General features: G+C 44.0%; 1 protein-coding gene across 1 annotated transcript in view; it reads left to right on the top strand.

The window, feature by feature from the left end:
• Nucleotides 1–444: 444 nt before the first annotated feature.
• The window catches only part of LOC123500068 (probable maltase-glucoamylase 2), a 25,357-nt gene continuing 9,519 nt past the window's right edge, over nucleotides 445–16,282 (top strand). The window contains 27 exon segments of the mRNA XM_045248711.1: nucleotides 445–810; nucleotides 1,463–1,531; nucleotides 1,846–1,948; nucleotides 2,238–2,398; nucleotides 2,680–2,927; nucleotides 5,240–5,406; nucleotides 6,492–6,663; nucleotides 7,425–7,521; nucleotides 8,193–8,361; nucleotides 8,729–8,798; nucleotides 8,914–9,066; nucleotides 9,622–9,738; nucleotides 10,201–10,320; nucleotides 11,129–11,283; nucleotides 11,946–12,056; nucleotides 12,278–12,411; nucleotides 12,578–12,735; nucleotides 12,906–13,045; nucleotides 13,324–13,408; nucleotides 13,676–13,732; nucleotides 14,117–14,244; nucleotides 14,414–14,442; nucleotides 14,445–14,498; nucleotides 14,985–15,034; nucleotides 15,455–15,616; nucleotides 15,891–15,993; nucleotides 16,173–16,250. Coding sequence (XP_045104646.1) covers nucleotides 570–810; nucleotides 1,463–1,531; nucleotides 1,846–1,948; nucleotides 2,238–2,398; nucleotides 2,680–2,927; nucleotides 5,240–5,406; nucleotides 6,492–6,663; nucleotides 7,425–7,521; nucleotides 8,193–8,361; nucleotides 8,729–8,798; nucleotides 8,914–9,066; nucleotides 9,622–9,738; nucleotides 10,201–10,320; nucleotides 11,129–11,283; nucleotides 11,946–12,056; nucleotides 12,278–12,411; nucleotides 12,578–12,735; nucleotides 12,906–13,045; nucleotides 13,324–13,408; nucleotides 13,676–13,732; nucleotides 14,117–14,244; nucleotides 14,414–14,442; nucleotides 14,445–14,498; nucleotides 14,985–15,034; nucleotides 15,455–15,616; nucleotides 15,891–15,993; nucleotides 16,173–16,250 — 3,331 coding nt within the window. The 5' untranslated portion in view covers nucleotides 445–569.

Here is a 16,282-nt window from a genome sequence, read left to right as displayed (position 1 = left end):
TGTGAGCACTGAGAACCCCTGTCACTTTACCGCGCCACTCTCCACCCTGCCTTACCAGTGACGCCTCATAAACCAGCAGTATAGTAGGCGTTTTGAAACTTCTATTTTCCTTTTTCCTTTTTTATTTTCCGTGATGGTGGTGCAAGTGTTTCCTGTGACTCGTGTTGTCGTGTACGTTGTCTAATAACAATTTAATGGTGTCTTTCCTCTTCATTTAACGCTTTGCTCTCACCATGATTATTTTCGAAGGCCACAAAATCAACCTTTTCTAATGAGTATCTCTACTGATGATAATGTGTAGAGAAAATGCTTATCTATCACTAATACCATAAAAAAATCTTGAAAATTACGTTGATTTCCACCACGACTCTTCAAAGACTGAGATAATAAGACAGCTTCTCAAAATTAATATTCCTCGTTAATATGGAAACCTTACTTATGTCTCTAGAATCGTAAGAATATCCTTAAAAATCAGTAGGGCTTCAACGAGAGTCTAGAAAGAAGTGGTGTGGCATAGAAGTGTCTCAGAATGCAATTTATGTGGTGTCGCTTCTCCCTTGCCTGACAGCATGGAGCGAGGCGGCAGCGTGGTGAGGGTGCAGGGGGAGAATGGCGGACCACATCCCTCCCTCTTTGGTGGTCACATGGTGGTGCAGTCCTCCAGGCCGCCGTGGCTCAGGCTCTTGCGGAAGTGGGGGCTGCAGCTTCTGATACTGGCGGTGGTAGTGGTGGTGGCGGTGGTGGTGCCCGTGGTGGTGTCCTTGTCTAAGAACAGCGAAGTGCCAGCCGACCGCATCTCCTGTCCCAGGGGTAAGGACCACTTGTTAGCTACATGTTCTGACACTTATGTACCCTTCAAAACCATCTAAACCTCACTTCTCGGATACCACTACTACTACTACTACTACTACTACTACTAGGTGCTATTACTACTACCGGAATTGATAATTCTGGAAAAATAAAAACTTATCGGATAACCGAGAATCTGATAACATTATCTAATAACGATATATATCAGATTATCGATAATGATAACGGCTATCGCGATAAACTATGACAATCCTTTATTACGATACTATCACACACACCATTCACGATGGAGAGGAAGTCTGAAGTCTCAAACACAGCAAAGCTGACAACATACGTTTATGATAAAAGCCGCCTGAGCAGGGTGCGCCGTGCTTACACACACAAACACACACACACACACACCGTGCTTGCCAGCCATTGACATCATAGGACACTACTGTAAACTTTGATGCTTTATTTGATCAACTTGTGGTGATGTGCACAGCCAAGGAAACTCGAGCTAACAACACAAACACACACACGCACACATGTATCTCTCTCTCTCTCTCTCTCTCTCTTGTGGGCGTGACAACACAGACGCCTCACCATGGGTGGACCAGAAACACACCTAAAATAGTCAGTGTGACTACCCGCCACCACGTGTCCTGGGTAGCTTTGAGCGCTGCGTCACTGCACACCGCAGTGTACACCCCCGCGGCCAGCAGCCCCGCACCACACCTGTGTCAGAGTGTTTCGGCCACTTCCCACAAGACAGCGTTCTTTCCCACACCACACCGCTACCAAACCATCCTCACATTTATACTCTTATTAAAATCTTTCACTGCTGTTCTAAGATAACACATGAAAATAAAGCACATTTATCAAGAAATTAACAACTGAACGTGTAGTGATATGGAACATTATTAGGACGAATGCTTCTAAAATAAGACACTAGCTGAAATCTTTATTATAGGTAAAGTCATGTGTTGGTAAGGGCCAGAATTTGGCTTTGGTTGCTTAAGACTGGGATACACGTGCAGTCCCTCCTGTTGTCAGGCGTAAGAACAACACTGTGTCGAAGGATAGCGGGGAAACACAATTCTGACCACTTCCGTGCCGCGCACCTCCCCTTCACTGCATTCAGAAAGCTCTCCTTGAAGTGACATGGATTTTTAAGAGTGCTTTTATGACTGTAGTCGTAGATCATTAAGATTTCTACATTATGAACAGGAGAAACACTCTTGATAACCCTGCTAATCATTTTGAAAACAGTTGTGGTGAAGCTGCCCGGTTTTTTTTTAATGTGATTTTACGTGTCTAGTGACAGATAAACACTATGCACACGAGAAACAGTCTTGAAAACAGTGTTACTATTCTCTGTGGCTTTTGAAAATAGTCGCGGTGAGAGAGCAACGCGTTGAATAGTGAGGAACGGAGAGCTGACGGTGTATTAAGGCGATGGGCACGCTCACTACCAAGGGCAAGGTTGCAGCAGGGGTGGTGGTGGCGGTGGTGGTAACTGTCATCATACTTGCCGCTGTGTTAGGTGGTAGTCAGGCACCTCCAATACAAGACCATTCCTCAGTGATTTGTTTGAGGAAGAACGCGGGTAAGCAGAGAGAGAGAGAGAGAGAGAGAGAGAGAGATTATTCTGAATCACATCTGCGCGACACCTGCACTATTTAGAGAAGTCTGTGTATGTGATTCATCTTACACAAGGTTTTTAAGAATGTTTTTACTGTTCTAGTGAGAGACTAAATATATTTTTACATTATTAACCTGAGTAACATTAATTCTTGAGAAGCCGGCAAAACAATCTGTGGCTTTGGAAAACAGTCGTAATGAGATAACCGTTTCAGAATCCCTCTTAATCCAACTTACACTCCACAGCAACAAAGGAGCAATGCGAGGAGATAGGCTGCCTCTGGGACGCGTGGGGAGAGGACGTGCCCAGCTGCTACTTCCCGCCAGCCTCCCTCCACGGGTATTCTGTCACTACCCTGCGGAACAACACCTCCTCGGGTCGTATGGTGGCCCAGCTGACACTCAAGAACACCTCAGCCAGGGTAGTGCCTAATCTGAAGGAGGCGCTGACGGTGGAGGTAACCCAGTGCAGTGGCGAGGTGCTGCGTGTGAAGGTGAGTGCAGACGCCTGCAGCGGCCGCACTTGACTCCTTGCCATATTATTTCTTAGTACCTAGCAACACCAGGCTGGCCCATGCATGCCCCTCCCTGTGATCAGAACATGTCATCTCCCTCATCACCATCCTCTGTGTGTCTGTGTGTTGTATTACTTATTGAGAGAGAGAGGAGGGGGGGCTGAAGGAGGTATTTTAAACATGGAGGAGGGAAGAGGGAGTGAAGGACAGGCAGGCAGGCAGGCAGAGGCACCTGTAGCCAATGGCAACTGTCATGAAAAGAAGGATGACAGATGTCACTTTTGTTTGAAGTTTGATAAGAAAACTCCTTCATTAAGTAGGAAGCCGACATACATATTATATTTGTTGGTGTATCATATAATTATACACTTATGTGAAGGCATATTGTATTCCTGTTGATTCGGAAAAAAATAATAATCGTAATATTGTTGCCAAACGCGTCCCGTGGAAAGTTATGGCCGCGATCGGCTGGGATTAGTGTCACACAGACTTCAGTGACTGACAGTTAAGTCTGACAGTCTGAGTGTACATTGGGCCGTCGTGCGGGTCTTACCACAATAGCCGTGGGACGCTGGCAGCCCGGCAGGACAAGCTATTGGCCGTGAGAGACAGTGAGCTTGGTGAAGACGAAGATACTGATATATAATAGTGATTGTAACGAAGAGAATAGTGTGTGCGTAGCCTCTCAGTAATCAGAGGTTAACTATTTAAACACCGTTGAAGACTAGAGCGGACAGCGGCGTATGGGTGTGGTGCCTGTTGATGCCACGGACAGCCGCCGCCAAGCACTTTAGCTAACGTAAGTAATGTATTGGTGTAACTCATCATTTCACGGTGGTGCCATGTCATAACCTAACGTTGGTAACCTCCAGGACAACATATCAGTGACCTAACACCTGCAGATACTTTCAAAACCCCAATACTGCAAGCCATGAAAACGTAAACAAACCGATCCCCTGACCCGCCGCCTCTCTCTCAGCCATTAACTGCCTCATCTCACTCTCATTACAGCACAGACGGGTCACAAAGTGGAGCCATAGGCCTAATCCTTCATTTCCGTTGCTGAAATATATCCACAATTACCTGAAATGTGTGTTAATAGGCACAGTGAGAAGCGGGCCTATCCGTGACGTCACGAGCCCCAGGCTGTGACGTCATCAGCTCCCGCCCAAAATGCCGGTCCCAGATGCTCGACTTCCACTATTATTTATATTTGTCTCAGTTCATTTATTTCGAGTCACAAGTGCCTTTTAAGGGTTTCTAATGATAGTTCGCTGTGTTTTACGTGTTTTCCATGCTTGAGTTGCGTGAAGTACGGTGATGTAGAGGGTGTTTATGACTTGAATGGGAGGGCCAAAATACGCTAAAATTTTTACCTCCGCTATCTGTGATTTTTTATTTGAGGTTGTAGCGAAGTGTTTGTGTTTTCAAAAGATGGTTTGTCATGAGAAAAGTGTGTAAGACTCCTGATAAGTTGAATATGTAGAGTTTAAGAATGATTTGTAGTCCTGTTAATATTGTAAACAACGTCATTTTTTAAATATTACTTTTTCTAATAGGGCGAGTTGCCAGGTTTTGATATATCGAAATGATAGTCATAATTTTTGAAAAACATTATCGATCCTGATCAATGAATTTGGTGAACTTTAAAATTGGTTTTAAGCAAGTCGAAGTTCTAATACTTTATTTTCAATGTTTTTTGAAATATTCTTATTATTCCTTATCTCGGCAATGTTTTTATATTTTAGGAGTTAGTTTCGATTGGTAACAAGGCAGAATTTTTATAACATTCGTGTCCAGCTGCCTTTTTGGGAATCCTCATTTTCAAAATGGTTTGCGTAACGTATATATGTGACGTCATCAAGGGGAGGACTCCACCGCCACCCCGCCTGGACCCAGGCCGATACCTGGCTCCAGGCCCGAGGGTGTGGGGGTGGGTGGGTGGGTGTGTGTGTGTGTGTGTGTGTGTGTGTGTGTGTGTGTGTGTGTGTGTGTGTGTGTTTCACTGCAGTGTTAGTCCAGCCTCCAAAGGTTTCCTCATGAGACACTCTCTCTCTCTCTCTCTCTCTCTCTCTCTCTCTCTCTCTCTCTCTTCTCTTAATAATAGCAACAATAACAATGAATATTATAGTAATAATTGAAAGTGACGATGAGAGAGAGGGGAAAGATAGACATGTTGAGGAGTGGTAAGGAGAGTAAATAAAGCAGAGAATGGAGAGAAAGAAGGAAATGGTGACAGAAAACATGAGAGAGAGAGAGTTAGTAATAATGTGACTGGTTTCATTGTGCAGGTAACAGTGCCTGGGGAGAAGCGTTTTGAGCCTCCAGTGCCCCTACAGTTGCCGGACCCCCGAGAACAACGGCAGGAGCAGCAGCAGTCCCTCTACAACGTGACTTTGGGGGAGGAGGGCGGCGACTTCAGGCTAGTGGTGCGGCGCCGCGGGAGTGACGCTGTGCTGTGAGTCTGTCCTTGTGTTGACGCTGGGTACATTGACGTCGATTTTCCAGATTTACAAAGTCCTGATTGTTTTGAGAGAAAGAGAAAATGAGAGATGAGAGGTCGTGAGTTGAGTTATATGAAGTTAGATTAGCTTTAAATGAATTGCTACAAATATATATAGACACGTATGCAAGTCTGATAACAAGTGGAGAGAGTGAGAGGTATCGGTTGAGTTGCATGTAGTTAGATTAGCTGTAAATGAATGACTACAAATATATTACACGTACGCAAGTTTGATAAGTGGAGAGAGATGACCGTAACAACTTGAACACTGGCAACACAACGTATGTGTATTAGTTTCATTGGTAATTCCTTCACTGTGTATTTGATGATTTAGGAAAGTATTATATTCTTGGCGGTAAGTAAAGAGTCACTCAAAATGAACAAAAATAGGCTCTCAGAATTAATGGACGAAAATAGTCACTCAATAAATGGACAAAAATAGAGTTTTTTGAAAATGAACAAAAATAAAGTCACTCAAAATTAATGGACAAAAATAGTTTTTAAGAATAAACAAAAATAAATTTACGTGAAATTACTAAACAAAACTAGTCTCTCAAAATTAATGGACAAAAATAAGTCTCTTAAAATTACTGAACAAAATAAAGAGTTACTCAAAATTAATGGATGAAAATAAAAAAAAAATCACTCAAAATTAATAAAGAAAATAATTGTCACTGAAATAAAAAAAATAAAAATTAATAAACAAGAATAGTCTCAAAATTAATGAAGAAAATAAAGTCTTAAAAAAAATGTCACTCAGAATTACTAAAAAAAAAAAATAAATAAATAAAAAAGTCACTCAAAATTGATAAACAAAATAAAATTTCAAAATTGATTAACAAAAATAAAGTTACTCAAAATTAATGAAGAAAATAGTCTCAAAATTAATAAACAAAAAATAGTCTCAAAATTAATAAACAAAAAATAGTCTCAAAATTAATAAAAAGCAAAAAATGTCTCAAATTGAACCCTCCCAATAAAATAACTAAAAAAATTAACCGAAAAATAAGACATTCACCAAACGCATCCTTATTTCCCAGGTTTGACACAGGTGTGGGTGGCTTTACCTTTGCCGACCAGTACTTGCAGGTGGCCACACGTCTCGCCTCCCGTAACCTGTATGGCCTCGGGGAGTCCCACCACCAGTCCCTGCGTCATGACCTCCACTACCGTACCTGGCCCATGTTTGCCCGAGACCAGCCACCTGGACCGGTAAAGCTCTGTGAATGGAACTTAACCCTTTCAGTACTGGGACGCATTTTTTACCTTGAGTTTTGGGTGTAATTAGATGATTTTGTTTGTTTTAGGGTCTATGGAGAAGGTTAATGGCCACTGTCTTCACTATTCTAACCCCTTCAGTACTGGGATGCATTTTTTACCTTGAGTTTTTGGTGTAATTAGATGATTTTATTGACATTAACCCCTTCAGTACCAGGAGTGTTTTCATATTCATCCTGGTGACTATATGGTGATTTTATACAGCTTCAGAAACTTGTGTGGGGATTGAAATATTGAAGACTGTAGCCATTAATATTCTGATCTCCATAAACCTTTCCTAATGTAAATATATTTGCATAATTATGATTTTATACAGCTTCAGAAACTTATGCGCTGATTAAAATAGTGAAGACCAGCCTTTAATCTTCTGACCTCCATAGACCCTTCCTAATGTCAATAAAATCATCTAATCACACCCACAGCTTATGATAAAAATGTATTCTAGTACTGAAGGAGTTAAGAATACAAATGTTGCTACTGGAAATCAGAATATGAAAGCGTGTCATGGCACTGAAGAGGTTAAAAGTGAAATGTCATGAAAATATTGAAATAAGACAAATAAAGAGAGAGAGAGAGATAAATACTGTGATGCTAGAGTGGCTATATAACAGTACATTTCTTCCTCCCCTGTGTGTGTGTGTGCGTGTGTGTCTGTGTCCTGCTTCCCCTGTGTGTCCTGTCTCGCCGCCCGTCAGCCTGGGGAGAACCTGTATGGGGTGCATCCGGTTTACATGGTGCTGGAGGAGACAGGGGAGGCACACATGGTACTCTGGCTCAACAGTAATGCCATGGGTGAGTGTTCTGGCTGTTTAAGTATTGTGCTGTGTAAGTATTGTGGCTGTGTAAGTATTGTGCTGTGTAAATATTGTGCACTGTAAGTATTGTGTAGTAAGTGTTGTGCTGTGTAAGTGTTCTGGCTGTGTAAATATTGTGCAGTGTTCAGATGTTATTTCACTGACTTAACCTGCCAACCTGTGAACTGATTATTTATTTATTGATTTATTTTTACTTATTTTTTTTTTTCTGATCATTTAATGTGGCGGTTGATGAGACTGTGTGTGTGTGTGTGTGTGTGTGTGTGTGTGTGTGTGTGTGTGTGTGTGTGTGTGTGTGTGTGTGTGTTGCTAGCCTGGCATGTTGATGGATAGACAATTTCTGGGTTTATTTGTTAGAGAAAAATAGTTTGGTGCATTTTCTTTGTGATTTATATTTGGTGAGGAAGGTATTTTGGTGCATTTCTGTGTGATGGTATTTGGTGTGGTGCTTCACTGTCCTGTGTGTGTGTGTGTGTGTGTTTGGTGAGGCTTTACAGTCGTTCATCATGGCAGCTCAAACACTCATCACCATTTTGTAGAATTAATTATATCTTCCTCTTTTTGTTCATTTTTACTGGTGTTTACATAATTTCAGCTATATTTACTCAAACCTTCACTTTTTTATTACTTATTTATTTCTTTATACAGAGGCTGAGACAATGCCGCTGCCGGGCCTCAACCTGCGGTCCATTGGAGGTGTGGTGGACCTGTACTTCTTCCTGGGCCCCACCCCAACCCAAGCCCTCCAGCAGTACACAGCCACCATCGGCCGCCCTGCCCTTCCTCCCTACTGGGCCCTGGGCTTCCAACTGTGTAGGTGAGATGCTGCTCTATGTTCCCTTTGTTCTTATACTTGTTGATCTTGGCCAGTGCTCCTTTGTAAGAAGAAACCACAGCCTTGCAACTGCCTGCTTCTGTGTTTCCATCTTCCTATGACTTGATTTCTTTTAAGAGGGAGGTTTTGAGACATTTGCCCCTGACTTGGCTAACTTTGTGTGATCTTTTAAGGGAACTGGCATTCAGGTGCGCCCTTTTTTTTTTTAAATCTTTTGTTGCCCTTGGCTGGCTTCCCTTCTTGCATACAAACAAAAACAAAACAAAAAACAGCCACATCCACAGCAGCAGACACCTGTGCAGAGACCTGTGTAGTGTTGTCACCCACTAACACCTCACTACACCCTCAGGTACGGGTACAACACCCTGGATAACCTGAAGGCGGCTGTCTCACGCACAAGACGACATGGTGTTCCACAGGTATGCATGGTGTGTGTGTGTGTGTGTGTGTGTGTGTGTGTGTGTGTGTGTGTGTGTGTGTGTGTGTGAGGAGTGTGTGGCAGTGGCCCTTAGTGATCCCGTCTTGGTGCCTCAGGATGTGCAGTACGCTGACATTGACCACATGGACCGCCGCCTGGACTTCACCGTGGACCATGTCAACTTTGCTGGACTTGAAGATTACGTGCTTGAGGTGAAGAGGGAAGGACTGCGCTTCATCATCATCCTGGACCCGGCCATCAACGCTGAGGTAACCGCTGTCAACCCCACACACTAATACTACTTTACATGGCTCTTTATCTCACTCTTCTACATTTAGCTGAAGTAAACCCATTAACCCGGCCCTTCAGTACCATGATGGGTTTCCATTATAGAGATTGATGACTCAGTTACCAATCTCCATAAAATCTGATAGAGTTAGCCAAATAACAGGGATAAATGTCTTGAAACCTCCCTCTTGAATGAAGTTGGAAATACAGACACAGATTTGGAGTTCCAGAGATTCATTCCTTCAGATTAAAAAAAAAGGGCTACTCAGTCACCAATCTCTATAAAATATGAGTTAGCCAAAGGACAGGAATGAATGTTTTGCAAGCCATGTCAGGAAGTTGGAAATACAGACACATGCAGGGAGTTAGTGATTCATTCCTTCAGATTAAAAACTCAGTCAACATTCTCCTTAAAATCCAATAGAGTTAGGCAGAGGACTAGAATAAATGCCTTGAAACCCACGTCAGGAAGTTAGAAATACAGACAAAGCTTGGGAGTTCCAGAGATTCATTCCTTCACTCCTCTGTTGCACTAGATGGGTGAGGAGTACCTGGTGCACAAGAGGGCGAGGGACAAGGACGTGTACATCACCTGGCCATCTCACCTGGTGCCCCAACACAATTTTGGTGCTGGGAACGTCATGCTGGGCTATGTGAGTCTGTCTGTCTGTCTGTCTGTCTGTCTTAATTCTTGGTCTATATATGTTTGCTTGTATATTTATGCCATACAGTTTTATAAGGCACTTTCATAAAATACCTTCTTTCTTTCTTAACCCCTTTAATACCATGATGCTTTTTTACATTCATTCTGCTTACTATTTGGTGACTAAAAGCTTCAGAAACTCAAGTGAGGGATTAGAATAGTGAACACTTTGGCTTTTACTCTTTTGACCCCCATAGACCTTTCCTAATGTCAATAAAATGGTCTAATCGTACACAAATCTCAAGGTGAAAATGTGTCCCGGTATTGAAGAGGTTAATTCCTGACCTATATATGTGTACTGATATATTTACACCCCTACAGTTTATAAGATACTTTCATAAATACGTTTCATAACACCCACAAATACTGGTGCTGGAGTACAGGTGTGTGTGATGGCTCTGTGTTACTGCAGGTGTGGCCAGACAACCGCACAGCCTTCCCAGACTTCTTCCGCAGCTCAACTAAGGCGTGGTGGAAGGAGGAGATATGGCTGTTGTATGCTGCGGGCCTCTATTTTGATGGCTTGTGGATTGTGTGTGTGTGTGTGTGTGTGTGTGTGTGTGTGTGTGTGTGTGGTGGGTGAGGGAGTGTCACCATGATGCATCTCCATATTCATTCTGGTGGTTATTTGGGGATTTTCTACAGCTTCAGAAACTTGTGTGGGAATTCAAGTAGTGAAGACTCTAGCCATCAATATTCTGACCTCCATAGACTCTTCCTAATGTGAATAAAATGGTCCTATGCCCAAGAGTCATGGTAAAAGATGTGTCCCAGTACTGAAGAGAATGAGAGAAGTGTGAGTGTTGTGGTGATGTGATAGCATTGTCTTGACTTGAGTGCATTTGTCACACACACTACACCAACGACTCTGGCATCCGTTTTCTTCCTGTGTTCTGTGCTGAATGTGGGGGAGAAGAACCAAGAGAGATGAAGAGAGAGAGAGAGAAACTGGTATTCTCAAACACTTTTGCGCTTCACCTCCACTATTTCAAAAGGGTATATTAAAATCTCCACAAGTTTTTCAAGGCACTTTTATGATTCTAGAGGCAGGTGGACAAGATTTCTACATCATTAACTATAGAAACGCTCTTGAAAACCCCGCTATTCATCTCTGTGGGCTTGGAAAATAGTCTTGGTGAGAGAGAAGAGCAATTTTTAATGTGTTTCTATGGTTCTAGAGGCAGAGTGACAAGATTTCTACATTATTAACTGTAGAAACACTCTTGAAATTCCTGCTAATCATCTCAGTGGCCTTAGAAAAAAGTCATGGTGGGAGAGAAGAGCTTTTCTGAATACGGACTAAAATCGTAGACATGGAATACATTGACACCTCCACACAGGACATGAATGAGCCAGCCAACTTTGGGACGAATGAGAAGCAGCCTTGGAACTGGCCAGAGGGAAGACAGCCATGGAGTCTGACCTGCCCCAACACCACCCTGGAGGACCCCCCTTACCTGCCTGCTGCTGTCACTGTGTGGGGCCCAGGCAAGCGGTGAGTCAAGATTAGGTGAGGTGAGGTTAGATTAGATTAGGTTAGGTTAGGTTAGGTTAGGTTAAGTGAGGTGAAATGAGGTGGCAGGACATTTATGTTCCGCTGGGATTGCCATGTGATATATTAAAAAGAAAATGTTTTAGGCAGATTGTGATAGCTTGCATTTTTTCATGTACGTAATAGGGTAAAACTGGCTAAGGGCAACATTAAATGAAAAAAAAAAGACCCACTTAGTAGCCAGTTCCCTTACAGGTCTGATAGAGTTAGCCAAAAGACAGGGATAAATGTCTCGAACCCTCCCTCTTAAATGAAGTCAAGTCACAAGAAGATGGAAATACAGAAGCAGGCAGGGAGTTCCAGAGTTTACCAGAGAAGGGGGTGAATGGCTGAGAGTACTGGTTAACTCTTGCATTAGGGAGGTGGACAGAGTAGTGGTGAATGATTAAGAGTACTGGTGAATGTTGAGAGTACTGGTTAACTCTTACATTAGGGAGGTGGACAGAATAGTGGTGAATGACTGAGAGTACTGGGTAACTCTTGCATTAGGGAGGTGGACAGAGTAGGGGTGAGAGGAAGAAGAAAGTCTGTGCACTTAGCATTGAGTCTCATCCACTGCCTGAGTTACTTGATTTTGTGTGTCTCACTGATGGTTGTCACTGCAGGCTCTCTGACAAGACGATCTGCATGGAGGCACAGCAAGGGGAGCAGAGAGAGTTCACTCACTATGATGTCCACAACTTGTATGGCTGGTCACAAGCACAGCCCACCTTGGAGTGAGTATCTGCCTCCTGTGTGTGTGTGTGTGTGTGTGTGTGTGTGTGTGTGTGTGTGTGTGTGTGTGTGTGTGTTTACTGAATATCTAGAAGTGAAGATGTAGATAAAGGCTCAATTTGGTATTCTAAGGAGCATTTGAAATATTTACATGTTGTTCATAGTTTATTGATGTGTCCCTTTGTGTTTCCTGTGGTGACTGGTGACTGTTGGCTGACTTCAGGGCACTGCAGGCCGTGACAGGGAAGAGGGGCATTGTGGTGAGTCGGTCCACCTTCCCCTCCAGTGGGCGTTGGGCGGGACACTGGCTTGGTGACAACTCGGCACGCTGGGCAGACATGCACAAGTCCATCATTGGTGAGTGTGCCAATGGTCGCCATTGTGTGTCGTGGAGTGTGTGTTGCATTACATGACATCAGTAATGAGTGGACACTGGAACCATGTGCCAGACCACACATGAGGTGCCGGTGAGTAGTGGCAGTGTTTGTGTTGCTACATGCCTGGCACTCCCTCCCTCATGCAGGCATGATGGAGTTCAACCTGTTTGGAATTCCCTACATTGGCGCTGACATCTGTGGCTTCTTTGGGGACACCAGCGAGGAGATGTGTGGCCGGTGGATGGAGGTGGGCGCCTTCTACCCCTACAGCAGGAACCACAACACCCTCGGTGCTGCTGACCATGTAATGAACTCTTGCTGCTGCTGCTGCTTTCACTCTTTATATACTTATACATACACAATTATCTTTCCCAACTGTTAATGTTGTGTCAGTGTGTGCAACAGTTGTCTCCCATGGGTGTGGTGCATTGTCAGTGTTTGCAGTGTGCTTGACTCCAACCCCTCTCTTGGCAGGACCCTGGACTGTGGCCCAGCGTGGCAGCGGCTGGCCGGGCAGCGCTGACGATCCGATACACCCTGCTGCCGTACCTGTACACTCTGCACTACCTGGCCGCCACACAGGGCCACTCTGTCATCAGACCTTTGTTCTTTGAGTGAGTGTTGTGGTGGTGTTATTAAAGTGGTGTATGAACAGCTGAGTGGAAAGGAGTACTTGTGGTCAGTAGCTTTGCTTGTAACATTGGAATGAGACGATGGAGGAAGAAAAGCATCATGAATCAACAGTCACAGCCTCAGCCTTCATGGTGGAATGTGGGACAGATGTGGCCTGTGAGTGAGTGGAGGGCAGCTGGGTGCAGAAATGTCAGGTTAGGGGCTGTGTAGTGCAGACCAAGCCATTCCTTCATCCTGTCTGTTGTTGTGTGCGCTGCAGGTTCCCCAACACCTCAGCCAGCTGGGATGTGGACGATCAGTTCCTGTGGGGGCCCTGGCTGATGGTGGCACCAGTGCTGGACCAGGTGTGTGTCTCCTGTCATTCCATTCATTCCAGTCTCTTGTCCCAGACTTTTAGCTAACTCTGTCTCATCTTTAAGAGAACTAGCATCCAAGTGGGGCTTTTTTATTTCCCTTAGCTGTTCTCCCCTCTTGCATAGAAAAAAATTCCAGTCATTTGTCTACTTGTCACAACTCTGCTTCAGTGAAAATTGGTTGAGAACTCGTCATAACAGAGGGTTCAACTTTTTTTTCCCTTTTTACTACAATGTAAAACTGTTTTATTTTGACAGGGTTTGGTGGCCAGGGATGTGTACTTCCCACCTGCCACCTGGTATGACTACCACACTGTGAGTACCCAGCACATGCATTAGTACCAACACACCTCATAATGTGCAGAGAGACAGATGGTGCCTTTGTCACTGGCTGGAGAGGGTGTCACTGCATCCTGAACCCCTTTAGTACTGTGATGTGTTTTCCTATTCATTCTACTTGCTATGTGGTGATTTTATACAGCTTCAGAAACTCATGTGGGGGATTAAAATAGTGAAGACTCTGGACCATTAATTTTCTGACCTCCATAGACCCTTCCCTAATGTAAATAAAATTGTTTAGTCGTACACAAATCTCAAAGTAAAAATGCATCCCAGTATTGAAGGGGTGAACACTCACCTTTGCAATTCATGTGAAGCTTGCTGTGAAGGAGTAACCAACACACGATACTTTTGTGGCAGGGCCGGGCTGTGGAGGGCACGGACACCACACAGCAAGTGGATGCGCCGCTGGGCCACGTGCCGCTGTATGTGCGGGGTGGAGGCATCATGGTGACGCAGCGACCACATGCCAACACCATGATGTCCAGGTGAGAGAGAGAGAGAGAGAGAGAGAGAGAGAGATCAAGGAAAGTCCAATTGTGATATCTGAGTTTGGATTATTTGTTATAGAAAAGTTTTATGTTCTGAAGGAGAAATACAAGAAAATACAGTCTCTCTCTCTCTCTCTCTCTCTCTCCAATGGTGGCATCCCAACAGGAGTGAGCCACTGGGTCTGGTGGTGGGGCCAATGGTGATGGCGCTGCACAGGGCTTCTTCTACTGGGACGATGGCGAGGCGATTGGTGAGCCTTCCTTTGTCTTTTGTTACTCACCTGTGTGAAGGCCAGACTGTTCCATTCTGTATGTGTGTGTGTGTGTGTGTGTGTGTGTGTGTGTGTGTGTGTGTGTGTGTTACCTAGTTGTGTTTATCTAGTATTTTACTGGGTTTGAGTGGGACCCATAGTGACCTGTCTCCATATCTACATTTATCCAACTTTTCCTTAAATTTGTGCACACTTTCTGCTGCTGCAATCTCTTCATTTGATCCATTCCAGATGTCTAGTGTCTTATCTGGAAAATTGAACTTCTTAATGTTCCTCAGACACTGATTTTTCATGACCTTGGAATATGTGTGTGTGTCTGTGTGTATGTGAGAGAGTTATCCTGTATGGGATTGCCAGCTTAGTGTATAAATATTGAGTTTTGTCACATTATTGCATTATTGTTTGTTGTAGCAGACCAAAATGTGTGAATATGTGTGTCTTTCATAACTTCCAACATGTTTCCAGATCCCGTTGGAAGTGGCCAGTATTTCACAGCAGAAATAACATACACTGAGGTGAGACTCATGTTGTGCGATTGTGTCCATGTTTGTCAGGGTTAGAGTGTAGTGAGTGTTGTGTCAGGCAGTCCTTGTAAGAGTGAGAGTGGTGTCCAGAGAGATGCTGTCACTCTTAAAGAATAAATAGATTAATAAAAGAAGGTGCCAAGGAAAGAAGTTTTTTTTTTTTTTCTTTTTTTTTCTTCTTTTTTTTTATGCAGGAGAGAAGCCAACTAAGGGCAATAAAATATTAAGAAAAAGGGCTCACGTGAGTGCTGGTTCCCTGAAAGAAAAGTAAAGAGTTAGCCAAACTTAATGAACAAATATCTTGATACCTCCCTCTTAAAAGAAATCAAGTCATAGGAAGGTGGAAATACAGAAGCAGGCAGGGAGTTCCAGAGTTTACCAGTGTGTGATGGAGTGATGTGATTGGTGCAGGGGTCAGTGGTGTGGGCGGTGGTGCACTCATCGCTGCCTGAAACGGCCCAGCTGGTGATGTCTGATGTGACTGTGTTTGGTGTGGCGGTGCGGCCTGCTCAGCTGCTGGTGGACGGCAAGAGATGGACCACTGGGGACTGGCACTATGATGCCACCACGCAGGTTTGTCACGGCACTGTTTACCACGTGGAATTGTAGTAAATGGGAGTGTTCTCATGTCATAGTATTGTATTCCATTCAATCTGCTACAGGTTTGACATTTTATCCTTGACTTGTATCCAAACTATGATTTAGTTTGGGAAGAACTATGATTTAATTCCCTTCCCAATGTTTTGATGCATATATGAAGTGTCTCTGTAGTGGTGAGCTTCATTCTCTATAATGCACCATACATCACCCGGCTGACTGACTCTCTCCTTTCTCTCCTCCATCTCAGACTCTCAAGATGTTTGACTTGGCTCTGTCCATCACTACAAACTTCAACTTGTCTTGGAGCAACACAGCCACCGTCCTGCTGCCCTGCCCTGTCTCATACCAAGGTCAGGACACAATGCAGCCTTACTCCCATGAACCCTTGTCTCAGAACATTGCCTCTTTATCACTGTTCAGCTGTGGGGTGCCATCGAAGCACTGCAGTATTGTGAGGTTAGGTAGACTGGCAAAGGTGCAAATCTGAGGCATTATCAGTAACTTTTATGTCATTTTTTTGCCATCGCAGGGAGGCAGGATGGCTCTCACATCACCAGGGAGCAGTGCCGTGCCAGGAACTGTGTATGGGACCAGGAGAGTCAGGTATGTGTAGTCAGGTGTGTTCTGTGGCTCCATCTC

The sequence above is a fragment of the Portunus trituberculatus genome, chromosome 8 (assembly GCF_017591435.1).
Source record: "Portunus trituberculatus isolate SZX2019 chromosome 8, ASM1759143v1, whole genome shotgun sequence".
NCBI lineage: Eukaryota > Metazoa > Arthropoda > Malacostraca > Decapoda > Portunidae > Portunus > Portunus trituberculatus.
This window is presented reverse-complemented; position numbering and strand designations above follow the sequence as displayed.